Below are 18547 nucleotides of genomic sequence, written 5' to 3'. Positions count from 1 at the left end.
GTCGGTGTCACGTGTCTTTAGCCAAGATGGCGGCGCCCAGCGGGGCCGCCTCAGGGAAATGCCGCGCTCTGATTGGCTGAGCCCGTACGGCAGCCTGGCGGCCTCCATCTTGCCGCGCCTTCGCCCTACGGGGCGCGGCCCCTCGCGGCCGCCGTACCGCCGCCATCTTCCCGCTCCTCCTCCGCGCCTGCGCGGCGCCGCCTTCCCTCCTCACCCCGAGATGGCGCGGCACCGGCGGCCGCTTCCCCGCCTCGAGCGGCACCGGGAACGCCGAAAATCCCCCGCAAATCCGCGCGGGGCCGCGAGGGTTAAAGGGGCGGGGTCTCGGGGCGTGGCGCGCGTTAAGATGGCGGCGGCCGGCTCGGCGGCGCCGGTACCCGGATGAGGCGGAGGGACGCCATTGGTCGGCGGCGTTGGCCCCGCCCCTTTCTTTGTACGGTGTCATGGCGGCGCCCTCTCGGCCGGGCCGGCGCGGGGCGGCGCTTCCGGTCCTGCGCGTTGGGCGCTCGCGGCCGCTCGGTGGCGGCGGCGCCAGAGGAGCCGCGCGGGCCCGGTGAGCGCGGGAAGGGGCGGGGCCAACCGGGGGGGGCGGGGCCGGGGGGCGGGGCCTGAGCGGGAGGGGGCGGGGCCGAAGCGTGAGGGGAGGGGGGGGCGCGGGGGGGTTTTGGGGAGAAATCGGGGGGATTCGGGCAAATCCCGGCCTGGGGGGGGGGGGGAGGGGAGGATTTGGGGGATTTTGGGGGGATTTGGGGAATTTTTGGGAGATTTCGGGGGGATTTTGGGGGCCGAAGGGGGCGGGAGGGGGAGGGGAGGCGGGAATTGGGGTGGGGGGGTGCGGGAGGGGGAGGGGAGGGGGAGTTTTGGGGGGGAAAAGGGAAATTGGGGGAGTTTGGGAGCTCCGGAGGGGGGGGAGGGGCGGGGGGGGAGGGGAGGGGGGGATTCTGAGGGGGAGGGGGGGGAGGGGAAGGCGGAAGTTGGGGCTGGAGGGGAAATTTGGGGGGGGGCGGGGCAGAATTGGGGGGGGGAGGGGAATCCCCGGGGGGTGGGGGAGGGGAATCCCCGAGGGGTGGGGGAGGGGAATCCCGGGTTAATTTGGGGTGGGGGAGGGGAACCCCGAGGGGTGGGGGAGGGGAATCCCCGAGGGGTGGGGGAGGGGAATCCCGGGTTAATTTGGGGTGGGGGAGGGGAATCCTCAGGGGTGGGGGAGGGGAACCCCGGGGGGGGGGGGGGAGGGGATTCCCGGGTTAATTTGGGGTGGGGGAGGGGAATCCCCAGGGGTGGGGGAGGGGAATCTCGAGTGGGGTGGGGGAGGGGAACCCCGGGGTTATTTTTGGGGTGGGGGAGGGGAACCCCGGGGTTATTTTGGGGGCGGGGTCTCCTCGCCCTAACCCCTCCCCCCTCCCCTCCCCCCTCCCCCCAGGTCCCTCCCCAGCCCCCATGGCCGCCCCCCCGCAGCCAATCATCGTCCTGGATGACGAGGAGGAGGAGGAGGAGGAGCCTCCGCGAGGCCCCGCCCCCAGCCCCGCCCCTCCCCCACCGCCGGGGGGGAACCCCCAGAACGGGGCCGGGGGGGGGAGGGGCGGGGCCTTCTGGGAGGAGAACGAGCGGCTGTTCCAGGAGGTGAGGGGGAGGGGCGGGGGGAGGGGCCAGGAGGGGGGAGGGGCCGGGAGGGGGAGGGGCCAGGAGGGGGGAGGGGCTGTTCTGAAAGGTGAGGGGGGGGGGGAGGGGACCTGAGCCCCCCCAGGTGTGTCCAGGTGTGTCTGAGGTGTGTCCTGGGTGTGATCCAGGTGTGTCCAGGTGTGTCCCAGGTGTGTTTGAGGTGTCCCCAGGTGTGTCCAGGTGTGTCCAAAGTGACCCCAGGTACCCCCAGGTGTCCCCAGGTGTGCTCAAGGTGTGTCCTGGGTGTGTTTGAGGTGTCCCCAGGTGTGTCCAGATGTGCCCCAGGTGTCCCCAGGTACCCCCAGGTGTGTCCAGGTGTCCCCAGGTGTTCCTGGGTGTGTCCCAGTCAGGTTTCAGGTGTGTCCTGGGTGTGTCCAGGTACCCCCAGGTGTCCCCAGGTGTGTCCCAGTCAGGTTTCAGGTGTGTCCAGGTACCCCCATGTGTGTCCAAAGTGATCCCAGGTGTCCCCAGTCAGGTTTCAGGTGTGTCCAGGTGTGTCCAAATTGACCCCAGGTGTGTCCAGGTGTCCCCAGGTGTCCCCAGGTGTCCCCAGGTGTGTCCTGGGTGTGTCCTCTGTCAGGTCTCAGGTGTCCCCAGGTGTCCCCAGGTACCCCCAGGTGTTCCTGGGTGTGTCCCCAGTCAGGTTTCAGGTGTGTCCAGGTGTCCCCAGGTGTGTCCTGGGTGTGATCCAGGTGTCCCCAGGTGTGTCCAGGTGTGTCCAGGTGTGTTTGAGGTGTCCCCAGGTGTGTCCAGATGTGCCCCAGGTACTCCCAGATACCCCCAGGTGTCCCCAGGTGTGTCCCAGGTGTGTCCCCAGTCAGGTCTCAGGTGTCCCCAGGTGTCCCCAGGTGTTCCCTGGGTGTGTCCCAGTCAGGTTTCAGGTGTGTCCAGGTACCCCCAGGTGTCCCCAGGTGTGTCCCAGGTGTCCCCAGTCAGGTCTCAGGTGTCCCCAGGTACCCCCAGGTGTGCCCCAGGTGTTCCCTGGGTGTGTCCCCAGTCAGGTTTCAGGTGTGTCCAGGTACTCCCAGGTGTCCCCAGGTGTGTCCAGGTGTGTCCTGGGTGTGCTCCAGGTGTCCCCAGGTGTGCCCCAGGTACCCCCAGGTGTGTCCTGGGTGTGTCCCAGGTGTGTCCCAGGTGTGTCCCAGGTGTGTCCCCCAGTCAGGTTCCAGGTGTGTCCAGGTGTCCCCAGGTACCCCCAGATACCCCCAGGTGTCCCCAGCTCTGCCTTGGGTGTGTCCCCAGGTGTGCCCCAGGTGTGTCCACGTGTCCCCAGGTGTGCCCCAGGTACCCCCAGATACCCCCAGGTGTTCCCAGCTCTGCCTTGGGTGTGTCCCAGGTGTACCCCAGCTGTGTCCCCAGGTGTGTTTGAGGTGTCCCCACATGTGCCCCAGGTGTGTCCAGGTGTGCCCAGGTGTGTCTCAGGTGTGCCCCAGGTACCCCCAGGTGTCCCGAGGCGTACCCCAGGTGTGTTTGAGGTACCCCCAGGTGTCCCCAGGTGTGTCCTGGGTGTATCCCCGGTCAGGTCTCAGGTTTTTCCAGGTGTCCCCAGGTGTGTCCAGGTGTGCCCTGGATGTCCCCAGGTGTGTCCTGGGTGTGCCCCAGGTGTGCCCTGGGTGTGCCCTGGGTGTGCTCAAAGTGATCCCAGGTGTATCCAGGTGTCCCCAGGTGTGTCCAAAGTGATCCCAGGTGTGCCCCAGGTGTCCCCAGGTGTGCCCCAGGTACCCCCAGGTGTTCCCTGGGTGTGTCCCCGGTCAGGTTTCAGGTGTGTCCAGGTGTCCCCAGGTGTGTCAGGCTGTTTCCAGGTGTGTCCTCAGTTGTGCCTTGGGTGTCCCCAGGTATGTCCCAGGTTTAGCCGGGTGTATCCAGGTGCCCCCAGTTTTGTCCCAGACACCCTCAGGTGTCCCCAGCTGTCCCCAGGTGTGCTCAGGTGTCCCCAGGTGTGCTCAGGTGTCCCCAGGTGTGCTCAGGTGTGCCCTGGGTGTGTCCCCAGTCAGGTCTCAGGTGTGCCCCAGGTACTTCCAGGTGTCCCCAGGTGTCCCCAGGTGTGCTCAGGTGTGTCCCAGGTGTGTCCCCAGTCAGGTCTCAGGTACCCCCAGCTGTCCCCAACTGTCCCCAGCTGTGTTTGAGGTGTCCCCAGCTGTCCCCAGGTGTCCCCAGGTGTCCCAGGTGTGTCCCCAGCTGTCCCCAGGTGTCCCAGGTGTGTCCCCAGGCGTCCCCAGCCATGTTTGAGGTGTCCCCAGGTGTCCCCAGGTGTCCCCAGGTGTGTCCAGGTGTCCTAGGTGTGTTTGAGCTGTCCCCAGGTGTCCCCAGGTGTCCCCAGGTGTCCCCAGTGTGTTTGAGCTGTCCCCAGGTCTGTCCAGCTGTCCCAAGTGTGTTTGAGGTGTCCCCAGGTGTCCCCAGGTGTGTCCCCAGCTGTCCCCAGCTGTCCCCAGCTGTCCCCAGGTGTGTCCAGGTGTGTCCCCAGGTGTCCCCAGCTGTGTTTGAGGTGTCCCAGGTGTGTTTGAGGTGTCCCAGGTGTGTTTGAGGTGTCCCCAGGTGTGTCTCAGCTGTCCCAGGTGTGTCTCCAGCTGTCCCCAGGTGTGTCCAGGTGTGTCCCCAGGTGTGTTTGAGCTGTCCCAGGTGTGTCCCAGCTGTCCCAGCTGTCCCAGGTGTGTCCCCAGGTGTCCCCAGGTGTGTCCCCAGGTGTGTTTGAGGTGTCCCCAGGTGTGTCCCAGGTGTGTCCCCAGCTGTCCCAGGTGTCCCAGGTGTGTTTGAGCTGTCCCAGGTGTGTCCCCAGGTGTCCCAGGTGTCCCAGGTGTCCCCAGGTGTGTCCCCAGGTGTGTTTGAGCTGTCCCAGGTGTGTCCCCAGCTGTGTTTGAGGTGTCCCCAGCTGTCCCCAGGTGTCCCAGGTGTGTCCCCAGGTGTCCCCAGCTGTGTTTGAGGTGTCCCAACTGTGTTTGAGCTGTCCCAGGTGTGTCCCCAGGTGTCCCAGGTGTGTTTGAGGTGTCCCCAGGTGTCCCAGGTGTGTCCCAGCTGTCTCCAGGTGTCCCCAGGTGTATCTCAGGCGTCCCCAGGTGTCCCCAGCTGTCCCCAGGTGTCCCCAGGTGTGTCCCCAGGTGTCCCAGGTGTGTCCCGAGCTGTCCCCAGGTGTGTCCCCAGGTGTGACCGTCCCCTCTGCTGTCCCCGCAGTTCCTGTCCCTGTGCGCTCCGCTGACCCGGGACCACCCCGAGGTGCTGCCCTTCCTCTCCTCGCGCCACCTCCGCGCCCGCCCCGACTTCCGCGGCTCGGCCGAGTTCCGGAACATTCTGGGCCGGCTGCTGCGGCGCGTGCGGGGCCGGCGCCGCAAGGTTTACGTCTACATCAACGAGCTCTGCACCGAGCTGAAGGCGCGGGCGCTGCGGCGCCGCCTCCCGCTGCGGGAACCCCGCGACGGCCGCACGCAACGCCGGGAGAACCACCCGGAACACCGGGAGAACCATCCGGAACACCGGGAGAACCATCCGGAACACCGGGAGAACCATCCGGAACACCGGGAGAACCACCCGGAATTCCAACAGAACCGCCCGGAATTCCAACAGAACCACCCAGAATTCCAACAGAACCATCCGGAATTCCAACAGAACCGCCCGGAATTCCAACAGAACCATCCAGAATTCCGGGAGAATCACGGAGAGCCCCAGTGTTCCCCTGGAGAGTCCCAGTATCCCCACGGAGCGTCCCAGTATCGCCCCAGTTCATCCCAGTATCCCGACGGCTCGTCCCAGTATCCTGACGGAGCAGCCCAGTGTCCCGATGGCTCATCCCAGTTTCCTCCCAGTTCATCCCAGTTTCCTCCCAGTTCATCCCAGTTTCCCGACGGAAGCTCCCGGTCCCACGACGGCGCCGGGCCGGAGCAGGACTCGGGGCAGCCGTCCCAGTGTGCCACCAGTTCAAACCAGTATCCCCCCAGCTCATCCCAGTATCCCCCCAGTTCATCCCAGTATCCTCCCAGTTCATCCCAGTATCCCCCCAGTTCATCCCAGTATCCCCCCAGTTCATCCCAGTATCCCTCTGGGGACTCATCCCAGCAGCCCACCAGTTCATCCCAGTATCCCGAGGGCTCCTCCCAGTGCCCCTCGGCTTCTCCTCCGCGCTCCGGGGGCTCTTCCCAGTATCCCAACGATCCCAGTGCCCCATCCCAGTATCCCAGTGCCCCATCCCAGTATCCCAGTGCCCCATCCCAGTATCCCAACGCTTCATCCCAGTATCCCAGTGCCCCATCCCAGTATCCCAGTGCCCCATCCCAGTATCCCAGTGCCCCATCCCAGTATCCCAGTGCCCCATCCCAGTATCCCAACGCTTCATCCCAGTATCCCAGTGCTCCATCCCAGTATCCCAACGATCCCAGTGCCCCATCCCAGTATCCCAAGGCTTCATCCCAGCATCCCAAGGTTCCATCCCAGTATCCGAACGCTTCATCCCAGCATCCCAAGGCTCCGTCCCAGTATCCCAGCGCCCCCTCCCAGTATCCCAGCGCCCCCTCCCAGTATCCCAGCGCCTCCTCCCGCCCCTCCTCCCCCTCCTCCCGCCGCCCCCTCCCCTCTCCCCAGGAGCCCTCTGGTTCTCCGCCGGCGGCTCCGGGCGGTTCCCGGCGGCAGATCCGGCACCTGGAGCACCTGCTGCGGGTGTACGCGGCCGAGATCCGGCGGCTGCAGGAGCGGGAGCTGGACCTGGCCGAGCTGGACAGCGCCGACTCCCCGTACCTGCAGGAGAACCGGCTGAAGCGGCGCATGATGCGCATCTTCCGCCGCCTCTGCCAGCTCAAGCGCTGCTCCAGCCTGACGGGGCGCGTGCTGGAGCAGCGCATCCGCTTCCGCGGCACGCGCTACCCCGAGGTCAACCGCGGCATCGAGCGCTTCATCAACCGGCCCGACGCCTTCCCCGACTACTCCGACATCCTGCGCGAGATCCGCGGCGCCAGCGCGCGCCACGGGCTGGGGCTGGGCCGGCGGCAGATGGAGAACATGGCCCAGGAGGCCTTCAGGGAGGTGGGGAACCGGCTCCAGGAGAGGAGGCACCTGGACCTGGTCTACAACTTCGGGAGTCACCTCACGGATCAGTACCGGCCTGGTGAGGAGCGGGAATGGGATTGGGAATCATGGAAATGGGATTGGGAATCATGGAAATGGGATTGGGAATGTGGGATTGGGAATGTGGGATTGGGAATTGGGGGTTCAGGGAGGTGGGGAACCGGCTCCAGGAGAGGAGGCACCTGGACCTGGTCTACAACTTCGGGAGCCACCTCACGGATCAGTACCGGCCTGGTGAGGAGCGGGAATGGGATTGGGAATGTGGGATTGGGATTGGGAATCACAGGAATGTGGGATTGGGAATGTGGGATTGGGAATGTGGGATTGGGAATTGGGGGTTCAGGGAGTGGGGAAGCGGCTCCAGGAGAGGAGACACCTGGACCTGGTCTACAACTTCGGGAGTCACCTCACGGATCAGTACCGGCCTGGTAATGGGAATGTGGGATTGGGAATGTGGGATTGGGATTGGGAATGTGGGAATGTGGGATTGGGAATTGGGAATTGGGGGTTCAGGGAGGTTGGGAAGCGGCTCCAGGAGAGGAGGCACCTGGACCTGGTCTACAACTTCGGGAGTCACCTCACGGATCAGTATCGACCCGGTAATGGGAATGTGGGATTGGGAATGTGGGATTGGGATTGGGAACCGTGTACAACTTCGGGAGTCACCTCACAAATTAATATCGACCTGGTAATGGGAATGTGAGATTGGGAATGTGGGAATGGGAATTGTCCACAACTTTGGGAGCCACCTCACAGATCAGTACCGGCCTGGTGAGAGATGGGAATTGGAATGTGGGATTGGGAATTGTGGGAATTGGGAATTGTCCACAACTTCCAGAGTCACCTCACGGATCAATATCAGCCCGGTGATGGGAATGTGGAAATGTGGGATTGGGAATGTGGGAATTGGGAATGTGGGAATTGGGAATTGGGAATTGGGAATTTGGAATTGTCTACAACTTCGGGAGTCACCTCACGGATCAATATCGGCCGGGTGAGAGATGGGAATGGGATTGGGAATGTGGGAATGGAATTGGGAATGTGGGATTGGGAATTGTCCACAACTTCAGGAGTCACCTCACGGATCAATATCGGCCTGGTGAGAGATGGGAATGGGATTGGGAATGTGGGATTGGGAATGTGGGAATTGGGAATGTGGGAATTGGGAATGTGGGATTGGGAATGTGGGAATTGGGAATATGGGAATTGGGAATGTGGGAATTGGGAATGTGGGATTGGGAATTGTCCACAACTTCGGGAGCCACCTCACGGATCAGTACCGGCCTGGTGAGGAGCGGGAATGGGATTGGGAATGTGGGATTGGGATTGGGATTGGGAATGTGGGATTGGGAATGTGAGGATTGGGAATGTGGGATTGGGAATTGGGGGTTCAGGGAGGTGGGGAACCGGCTCCAGGAGAGGAGACACCTGGACCTGGTCTGCAACTTCGGGAGTCACCTCACAGATCAGTACCGGCCCGGTAATGGGAATGTGGGAATGGGAATGTGGGATTGGGAATGTGGGAATGGGAATGTGGGAATGTGGGAATTGTCCACAACTTCGGGAGCCACCTCACGGATCAATATCGACCTGGTGAGAGATGGGAATGGGATTGGGAATGTGGGAATGGGAATGTGGGGATTGGGAATGTGGGAATGGGATTGGGAACCGTGTACAACTTCGGGAGTCACCTCACGGATCAATATCGACCTGGTGAGGAGCGGGAATGGGATTGGGAATGTGGGAATGGGATTGGGAATGTGGGATTGGAAATGTGGGATTGGGAATGGGAATGTGGGAATGTGGGATTGGGAATGTGGGAATGGGATTGGGAATTGTCCACAACTTCGGGAGCCACCTCATGGATCAATATCAGCCTGGTGATGGGAATGTGGGGATTGGGAATGTGGGAATGGGATTGGGAACCGTGTACAACTTCGGGAGTCACCTCACAAATTAATATCGACCTGGTAATGGGAATGTGGGATTGGGAATGTGGGATTGGGAATTGTCCACAACTTCGGGAGCCACCTCACGGATCAATATCGACCTGGTGAGAGATGGGAATGGGATTGGGAATGTGGGATTGGGAATGTGGGATTGGGAATGTGGGAATTGGAATGTGGGAATTGGGAATGTGGGAATTGGGAATGTGGGATTGGGAATGTGGGATTGGGAATTGTGTACAACTTTGGGAGCCACCTCATGGATCAGTATCGACCTGGTGAGGAGCGGGAATGGGATTGGGAATTGGGAATTGGGAATTGGGAATGTGGGATTGGGAATTGTCCACAACTTCGGGAGCCACCTCACGGATCAATATTGACCTGGTGAGGAGTGGGAATGGCGTTGGGAATGTGGGATTGGGAATGTGGGAATGTGAGGATTGTGTGGGATTGGGAATTGTCCACAACTTCAGGAGCCACCTCAGGGATCAATATCGACCTGGGAATGGGAATGTGGGAATGGGAATTGGGAATGGGAATGTGGAATGGAATGTGGAATGGAATGTGGAATGGGAATGTGGAATTGGGAATGTGGATTGGGAATTGTCCACAACTTCGGGAGCCGCCTCACGGATCAGTGTCGACCTGGTGAGAGATGGGAATTGGAATGTGGGAATTGGAATGTAGGATTGGGAATGTGGGAATGGGAATGTGGGATTGGGAATGTGGGAATGGAAATGGGGAATGGCAGAGAACGGGAGGGAGAAAACTGGCAGGAAAACAGGGCAGGAAATGGGAAAAACTGGGGAAAAAAACGGGATGAGGGGCAGGAAAAAGGGGTGGAAAAGGGGAAAAATGCAGGATAAATGTGGGGAAATGGTGGGAAAATGGGATGAGGGGCAGGAAAACGGGGCAGGAAATGGGAAAAGTGCAGGATAAAAGCTGAAAAAATGGGATGAGGGGCAGGAAAACGGGGTAAAAATGGGAAAAACGGAGAAAAAACGTGGAGGAATGGGGTAAGAGGCAGGAAAATGGGGTAAAAACGGGAAAAATGCAGGATAAATGGAAAAAAATGGTGGAAAAATGGGATAATGGGCAGGAAAATGGGGTAAAAATGGGGAAAATGGAGAAAAAACGTGGAAAAACGGGGTAAGGGGCAGGAAAACGGGTAAAAATGGGGAAAATGGAGAAAAAATGTGGAAGAATGGGGTAAGAGGCAGGAAAATGGGGTAAAAATGGGAAAAACTGAGAATAAATGTGGAAAACCCTGGAAAAACAGGGTAAGGGGCAGGAAAATGGGGTAAAAATGGGAGACATTGAGAATAAATGTGGGAAAATGGTGGAAAATGGGAAAAGGGGCAGGAAAATGGGGTAAAAACGGGAAAAATTGAGAATAAATGTGGAAAAATGGTGAGAAAACGGTGGAAAATGGGATAATGGGCAGGAAAATGGGGTAAAAAGGGGAAAAATGGAGAATAAAAGTGGAAAAACGGGATAATGGGCAAAAAAAACGGGGAGAAAAGTGGAAAAACGGAGAATAAAAGTGGAAAAACGGGATAATGGGCAAGAAAATGGGATAAAAACGGGAAAAACGGAGGATAAATGTGGAAAAATGCTGAGAAAATGGGTGGGAAAACGGGGGTAAAAAGGGGAAAAATTAATAAACGTGGGAAAATATTGGGAAAATGGAATAATGGACAAGGAAATGGGGTAAAAACAGGAAAAATGGAGAATAAATGTGGGAAAATGGTGAAAAAATGGGATAAGGGACAGGAAAATGGGGTAAAAAGGGGGAAAATGGAGGATAAACGTGGAAAAACGGGATGAGGAGCAAGAAAATGGAGTAAAACGGGAAAATGGAGAAAAATGTGGAAGAACAGGTAAGGGGTTGGAAAACGGTAAAAATGGAGAAAAAACGTGGGGAAATGGTGGAAAAATGGGATAATGGGCAGGAAAATGGGGAAAAAAGTGGAAAACAGGATAATGGGCAAGAAAACGGGGTAAAAACGGGAGAAATGGATAAACGTGGAAAAATGGTGAGAAAAACGGTGGGAAAACGGGGTAAAAAGTGGAAAAACGGAGAATAAAAGCGAGAAATGGTGGGAAAATGGGATAATGGGCAGGAAAATGGGGTGAAAAATGGAAAAATGGAGAATAAATGGTGGAAAACAGGATAGTGTGCAGAAAAACGGGATAAAAATGGGAAAAATGGAGAATAAACCTGGAAAATGGTGGGAAAATGGAATAATGGGCAGGAAAACGGGAAAAACAGGAAAAACGGAGAATAAACATGGGAAAATGGGATAAGGGGCAGGAAAATGGGGTAAAAACGAGAAAAACGCAGGATAAGTGGAAAAAAACGGTGGAAAAATGGGATAAGGAGCAGGAAAATGGGAAAAACGGGAAAAACTGAGAATAAATGTGGGAAAATGGTGAAAAAACGGGATAAGGGGCAGGAAAATGGGTAAAAATGGGAAAAAATGGAGAAAAAATGTGGAAGAACGGGGTAAGAGGCAGGAAAATGGGGTAAAAATGGGAAAAACTGAGAATAAATGTGGGAAAATGGTGGAAAAATGGGATAATGGGCAGGAAAATGGGGTAAAAATGGGAAAATGGAGAATAAACCTGGAAAAATGGTGGGAAAATGGGATAAGGAGCAGGAAAACGGGGTAAAAAGTGGAAAAACGGAGAATAAAAGTGGAAAAGCAGGATAATGGGCAAGAAAATGGGATAAAAACGGGAAAAACGGAGGATAAACGTGGAAAAATGGTGAGAAAATGGGGGGAAAACGGGGTAAAAAGGGAAAAATGGAAAATAAACGTGGAAAAACGGGATAATGGGCAGGAAAACGGGGTAAAAAGGGGAAAAATGGAGAACAAAAGTGGAAAAACGGGATAATGGGCAAGAAAAATGGGATAAAACCGGGAAAAACGGAGGATAAATGTGGAAAAATGGTGAGAAAAGGGTGGGAAAACGGGGTAAAAAGTGGAAAAACGGAGAATAAAAGCGGGAAATGGTGGGAAAATGGGATAATGGGCAGAGAAACGAGGAAATCCGGGTAAAAAGGGGGAAAAGCGGGATGAGGGAGCCGTATCCGGGATTTCCCCGGCAGGGACGGACCCGGCGCTGTCGGATCCCGAGCTGGCGCAGCGGCTGCGGCGGAACCGGCGCCTGGCCCTGGCCCGGCTGGACGACGTCATCGCCCGCTTCGCGCAGCGGCAGGAACGCAGCCAGGAGATGGAGGAGAGCGGCAGGAAACGGGAACGGAGGAGAGCGGCCGGGAACAAGGTGGGGAACAACAACGGGAAACAACGGGAATGGGAATGGGAAACAACGGGAATGGGAACGGAGGAGAGCGGCCGGGAACAAGGTGGGGAAACAACAACGGGAAACAGCGGGAATGGGAACGGGAAACAACGGGAACGGAAACAACGGGAATGGGAACGGGAACGGAGGAGAGCGGCCGGGAACAACGGGAACAACGGGAATGGGAACGGGAAACAACGGGAATGGGAACGGGAAACAACGGGAATGGGAACGGGAAACAACGGGAATGGGAACGGGAACAGGAGAGAACAGCCAGGAACAAGGTGGGAACTGGAAATTGGAACGGGAAATGGGAACAGGAACAGGAACAGGAAATGGGAACAGGAAATGGGAACAGGAACAGGAAATGGGAACAGGAAATGGGAACAGGAAATGGGAACAGGAAATGGGAAATGGGAACAGGAACAGGAACAGGAAATGGGAACAGGAAATGGGAACAGGAAATGGGAACAGGAAATGGGAAATGGGAACAGGAACAGGAACAGGAAATGGGAACAGGAAATGGGAACAGGAAATGGGAATGGGAACAGGAACAGGAACAGGAAATGGGAACAGGAACAGGAAATGGGAACAGGAAATGGGAACGGGAACAGGAAATGGGAACAGGAACAGGAAATGGGAACAGGAAATGGGAACAGGAAATGGGAACAGGAAATGGGAATGGGAACAGGAACAGGAACAGGAAATGGGAACAGGAACAGGAAATGGGAACAGGAAATGGGAACGGGAACAGGAAATGGGAACAGGAAATGGGAACGGGAACAGGAAATGGGAACAGGAACAGGAACAGGAACAGGAAATGGGAACAGGAAATGGGAACAGGAACAGGAATGGGAACAGGAAATGGGAACAGGAAATGGGAACAGGAAATGGGAACAGGAAATGGGAACAGGAAATGGGAACAGGAAATGCAAACAGGAAATGCAAACAGGAAATGGGAACGGGAACAGGAAATGGTGACCAGGATTTCTCCCCCCCCCCCCCCAAATCTTTTCTCGGCAGAGGAAGAAAGAGGAAGAGGAGGAGGAGGAAGAGGATGAGGAGGAAGAGGACGAGGAGGAGGATGAAGAAGACGAGGAGGAGGAGGAGGAAGAAGAAGAGGAAGAGGAAGGAGAATCCTCCGAGGCCGAAGGGCGGGTGAAGGTGAAGGAGGAAGAGGAGACGGAGGAGGAAGAGGAGGAGGAAGAGGAGGAAGCCGAGGAAGGAAGAGAAGCCACGGCGCGCAGGGTGGGGATTTGGGGGGAATTCTGGGAATTTTGGGAATTCTGGGGGGTTTGGGGGGAATTTGGGGAATTTTGGGGGGATTTGGGGGGAATTTGGGGAATTTTGGGGGGATTTGGGGGGAATTTGGGGGGAATTCTGGGGGGATTTGGGGGGATTTGGAGGAAATTTGGGGAATTCTGGGGGGAATTTCGGGAATTCTGGGGGGATTTGGGGAGAATTCTGGGAAATTTGGGGGGATTTTAAGTAGTTGGAATTCTGGGGGGATTTGGGGGGAATTCGGGGAATTCTGGGGGGATTTGGGGAGAATTTTGGGAATTCAGGGGGGATTTTGGGAATTCTGGGGTTTTTTGGGGTAAATTTTGGGAATTCTGGGTGGATTTTGGGGGAGAAGTTGGGGAAGCTTTGGAGGATTTGGGGGGGAAATTTTGGATCCAAGGGAGGGAATTTTTTTGGGAATCTTTGAGGGCTTTTTTGGGAGGATTCGGGGGAAATTTTGGGGGGTCCTGGAGGGGAATTTTTGGGGGATTTTGGGGATCCTGGGGGGGGAATTTTGGGGGGTCCTGGGGGGGGATTTTGGGGGTCCTGGGGGGATTTTTGGGGAATTTTGGGGGTCCTCAGGGGGGGAATTTTGGGGGTCCTGGGAGGGATTTTGGGGGGTCTCGAGGTGAATTTGGGGCTCCTCAGGGGGGGATTTTGGGGGTGTAAGATGGAATTTGGGGGGTCCCGGGTGGAATTTTGGGGGTCTCAGGAGGAATTTTGGGGGTTCTGGGAGGGATTTGGGGGGTCCTGGATGGGATTTTGGGGGTCCTGGGAGGGATTTGGGGGTCTCAGGTGGGGTTTTGGGGGGTCCCGGGTTTAATTTTGGGGGTCTCAGGTGGGATTTTGGGGGTCCCAGATGGATTTGGGGGGTCCTCGGGGGGGATTTTTGGGGGGTCTCAAGGGGACCCCGGGGGTGAATTTGGGGCTCCTCAGGGGGGGATTTTGGGGGTCCCAGGAGGAGAATTTGGGGGTGACTTTGGGGGGGTCCCGAGGGGGGATTTTGGGGCTCCTTGGGTGGGATTTTGGGGGTCTCGGGAAGAGAATTTGGGGGGTCCCGGGGGGGGTGGGGGGGGGTTTGGGGGATCCTGGGTGTGTCCCCACCCCTCCCCCACCCCTAACCCCTCCCCCCTCCCCTCCCCCTCCCCCCCCCAGGTTCGGCCGATCCGGGGGTCCCGGCGCTGCCCCTCCCCCCACCCGAGGGGGGAGGGGGGGGGATCCCCCCCAGCCCCTCCCCCCCCCCAAACCCGAGCTCTTCGTGCTGGAGATCGAAACTTTCCCCCTGGACTCGGGGAGACCCCTCCCCCCTCCCCTCCCCCCTCCCCTCCCCCTTCCCCTCCCCCCTCCCCTCCCCCCGCCTGGGCGCCTCCGAGGCCACGCCCCTCGCCACGCCCCCCTCCCCCTCCGCCCCTCCCCCCTCCCCCCCGGCCCAGCCGCGGCGGAAACGCCCCTCCCCCTCCCCCTCCCCCTCCCCTCCCCCCCTGCCCTGGGCCCGCCCCTCCCCCCCCAGCTCCACCTCCCTCAATGGGGGAGGGGCCGAGACCCCCCCGGGACCCCCCCAGCAAACGGAGCCGGAGCGAGAGAGGAGGGGGAGGGGGCAGGTGAGGGGGAGGGGCACGGGGGGGGAGAGGGGATGGGGGGGGTTTGGGGGGTCCTGGGGGGGATTTGAGGGGGATTTTGGGGGGTCCTGGAAGATCTGGGGGGTCCTAGGGGATTTGGGGGGGATTTTGGGGGGTCCTGGGGGGATTTGGGGGGGATTTTAGGGGGTCCTGAGGGGATTTGGGGGGGATTTGGGGGGTCCTGAGGGATTTGGGGGGGATTTTGGGGGGTCCTGAGGGGATTTGGGGAGGATTTTGGGGGGTCCTGGGGGGATTTGGGGGGGATTTTGGGGGGTCCTGAGGGGATTTGGGGGGGATTTTGGGGGGTCCTGAGGGGATTTGGGGAGGATTTTGGGGGGTCCTGAGGGGATTTGGGGGGGATTTGGGGGGTCCTGGGGAGATTTGGGGGGATTTTGGGGGACCTGGGGGGGGATTTGGGGGGTCCTGGGGGGGATTTGGGGGATCCTGAGAGAGTCTGGGGGGGGTCCTGGTGGGATTTTGGGGTTCCCAGGTGGATTTTTGGGGTTCCCATCTCAGTTTTGGGGTTCCAGGGGGGATTTTGGGGTTCCCAGGTGGATTTTTGGGGTTCCCATCTCAGTTTTGGGGTTCCCAGGTGGATTTTTGGGGTTCCCAGGTCAGTTTTGGGGTTCCAGGGGGGATTTTGGGGGTTCCCAGGGGGATTTTGGGGTTCCAGGGTGGGATTTTTGGGGTTCCCATCTCAGTTTTGGGGTTCCAGGGTGGGATTTTGGGGTTCCCAGGGGGATTTTGGGGGTTCCCATCTCAGTTTGGGGTTCCTGGTGGGATTTTTGGGGGTTCCAGGGTGGGATTTTTGGGGTTCCTGGTGGGATTTTTGGGGTTTCCAGGTGGACTTTTGGGGTTCCAGGGTGGGATTCTTTGGGGTTCCCAGCTCAGTTTTAGGGTTCCAAGGGGTATTTTGGGTTTCCCAGGGGGGATTTTGGGGTTCCCAGATGGATTTTTGGGTTCCCAGATGATTTTTGGGGGTTCCCATCTCAGTTTTGGGGTTCCTGGTGAGATTTTGGGGTTCCAGGGTGGAATTTTTGGGTTCCCATCTCAGTTTGGGGTTTCTGGTGGGATTTTTGGGTTCCCAGGTGGATTTTTGGGGTTCCCATCTCAGTTTTGGGGTTCCTGGTTGGATTTTGGGGGTTCCCATCTCAGTTTTGGGGTTCTGGGGGGATTTTGGGGTTCCAGGGTGGGATTTTGGGGTTCCTGGTTGGATTTTTGGGGGTTCCCATCTCAGTTTTGGGGTTCCCAGGTGGATTTTTTGGGGTTCCCATCTCAGTTTTGGGGTTCCTGGTGGGATTTTGGGGTTCCAGGGGGGATTTTTGGGGTTCCCAGATGGATTTTTGGGGGTTCCCATCTCAGTTTTGGGGTTCCAAGGTGGGATTTTGGGGGTTCCGATCTCAGTTTGGGGTTCCCAGATGGATTTTGGGGTTCCAGGGTGGGATTTTGGGGTTCCCATCTCAGTTTTGGGGTTCTGGGGGGGATTTTGGGGTTCCAGGGTGGGATTTTGAGGTTCCCAGGTGGATTTTGGGGGTTCCCAGCTCAGTTTTGGTTTCCAGGTGGATTTTGGGGGTTCCCAGGTGGATTTTTGGGGTTCCAGGGGGGATTTTTGGTGTTCCCATCTCAGTTTTGGGGTTCCCAGGTGGATTTTGGGGGTTCCCATCTCAGTTTTGGGGTTCCTGGTTGGATTTTGGGGTTCCCATCTCAGTTTTGGGGTTCCAGGGGGATTTTGGGGTTCCCAGGTGGATTTTGGGGGTTTCTGGTTGGATTTTTGGGGGTTCCCATCTCAGTTTTGGGGTTCCCAGGTGGATTTTTTGGGGTTCCCATCTCAGTTTTGGGGTTTCAGGGTGGGATTTTGGGGGTTCCGATCTCAGTTTGGGGTTCCCAGATGGATTTTGGGGTTCCAGGGTGGGATTTTGGGGGTTCCCATCTCAGTTTTTTGGGGGTTCCAGGGTGGGATTTTTGGGGTTCCCATCTCAGTTTTTGGGGGGGTCTCTAACCCCTCGCCCCTCCCCCCCCCCAGCCTGACGCTGCCCGGGGGGGTCCCGGAGGGGGGGGAGGGGCCGGATTTGGGGGTGCCCCCCTCGCCCCCTCCCCCCCGGCCCAGCCCCCTCCCCGACTCCACCCGAGCCGACTCCCCCGGGGGGGACCTGGTGACGTCATCGCAGGGGAGCCCCCCCCGGGCAGCCCCCCGAGCCTGCAAGGTGAGATTGGGGGGGTTTGGGGGGGGATTTGGGGGTCCTGGGGGGATTTGGGGGGTCCTGGGGGGTCCTGGGGGGGATTTGGGGGATCCTGGGGGGGAATTGGGGGGTCCTGGGGGGGATTTGGGGGTCTTGGGGGGGATTTGGGGGGTCCTGGAGGGATTTGGGGGGTCCTGGGGGGAATTTGGGAGGTCCTGGGGGGGTTTCAGGGGGATTTGGGGGGTCCTTGGGGGGAATTTGGGGGGTCCTGGGGGGAATTTGGGGGGGGTCTGGGGGATTTGGGGGGTTCTGGAGGGGTCCTGGGAGGGTTTGGGGGGTCCTGGGGGGGATTTGGGGGGTCCTGGGGGAATTTGGGGGGTCCTGGGGGGGATTTGGGGGGTCCTGGGGAGGTTTCAGGGGGATTTGGGGGGTCCTGGAGGGGTCCTGGGAGGGTTTGGGGGGATTTGGGGGGTCCTGGAGGGGATTTGGGGGACCCTGGGGGGGTTTCAGGGTAATTTTGGGGGTTCTGTGGGGTTCCAGAGCCCCCAAATCCCCCAAATCTCCCCCAAAATCCCCCAAATCTCCCCAAAATCCCCCAAATCTCCCAAATCTCCCCAAAATCCCCCCAAAATCCCCCCAAAATCTCCCCAAACCCCCCCCAGACCAGCGTGGGAACCCAGTGCGACCCCGAGGAGATCATCGTGCTCTCGGACTCGGATTAGCCCCGCCCACCGGGCCTGGCCACGCCCCCTTCGCGCTCAAGCCCCGCCCCCTTCGCGCTCAAGCCCCGCCCCTTAAACCCCTCCCCCTCAATAAACTCCGCCTTTTGTTTACCCGCTCGGCCCCGCCCCCTTTGTGGGCGTGGTTAAATCGCGATCACGCCCCCTTTTGTCGCGATATGACGTCACCAGCGCGGGGTGGGGTTTAAGGGGACACGGCGCCTTTAAGGGGCGTGGCTCGGAGGGGGCGTGGCCCCGGAGGGGGCGTGGTCTAAGATGGCGGCTTCCCATCTGATCTCGCGAGATTTGCCGCGGGTGCGTTTAGGGCGATCCCCTGAGGGATTTTTCAGGCCGGATTTGGGGTTTTTAGGATGAATTTCGGGGCTTTTTCCTCTGAATTCGGGATTTCCAGGCTGAATTTGAGGCGTTTGTGCTGAATTCCAAGGAATTTCAGCTCAATTCCAGCGTTTTGGGATGGATTTCGCAGCTTCCACCGGGATTTAAAGAGGGGGAACAGAGTTGGAGCCCGAGAAGAGGGCGGAAGCGCCCTTAACCAAGATGGCGGCGGGGCTTCGCGTCTGATCTCGCGAGATTTGCCGCGGCTGGGTTTAGGGCGACCCCCCGAGGGATTTTCAGGCCGGATTTGGGGTTTTTAGGATGAATTTCGGGATTTTCCCGCTGAACTCGGCATTTCCCAGCTGGATTTGAGGAAATCTTGACCGTTCAGCCCGAGGTGGGCAGCGAGGAGCGGGCGGAAGTGCCCTCAACTAAGATGGCGGCGAGGCTTC

At 58.7% G+C, this 18547-nt stretch overlaps 1 protein-coding gene across 1 annotated transcript; it reads left to right on the top strand.

Annotated features, from left to right (window-relative positions):
- The first annotated feature begins 237 nt into the window (after window positions 1–237).
- On the top strand, window positions 238–16888 carry DAXX (death domain associated protein). The gene is made up of 7 exons (XM_058857304.1): window positions 238–553; window positions 1421–1620; window positions 4828–6748; window positions 11767–11942; window positions 12984–13208; window positions 14752–14842; window positions 16884–16888. Exons 1-7 carry the CDS (start codon window positions 382–384, stop codon window positions 16886–16888), a joined length of 2790 nt encoding a protein of 929 aa, XP_058713287.1. The 5' UTR covers window positions 238–381.
- The last annotated feature ends 1659 nt before the right edge of the window (window positions 16889–18547 follow it).

This window comes from Poecile atricapillus, chromosome 26, assembly GCF_030490865.1.
Source record: "Poecile atricapillus isolate bPoeAtr1 chromosome 26, bPoeAtr1.hap1, whole genome shotgun sequence".
Lineage (NCBI taxonomy): Eukaryota > Metazoa > Chordata > Aves > Passeriformes > Paridae > Poecile > Poecile atricapillus.
This window is presented reverse-complemented; position numbering and strand designations above follow the sequence as displayed.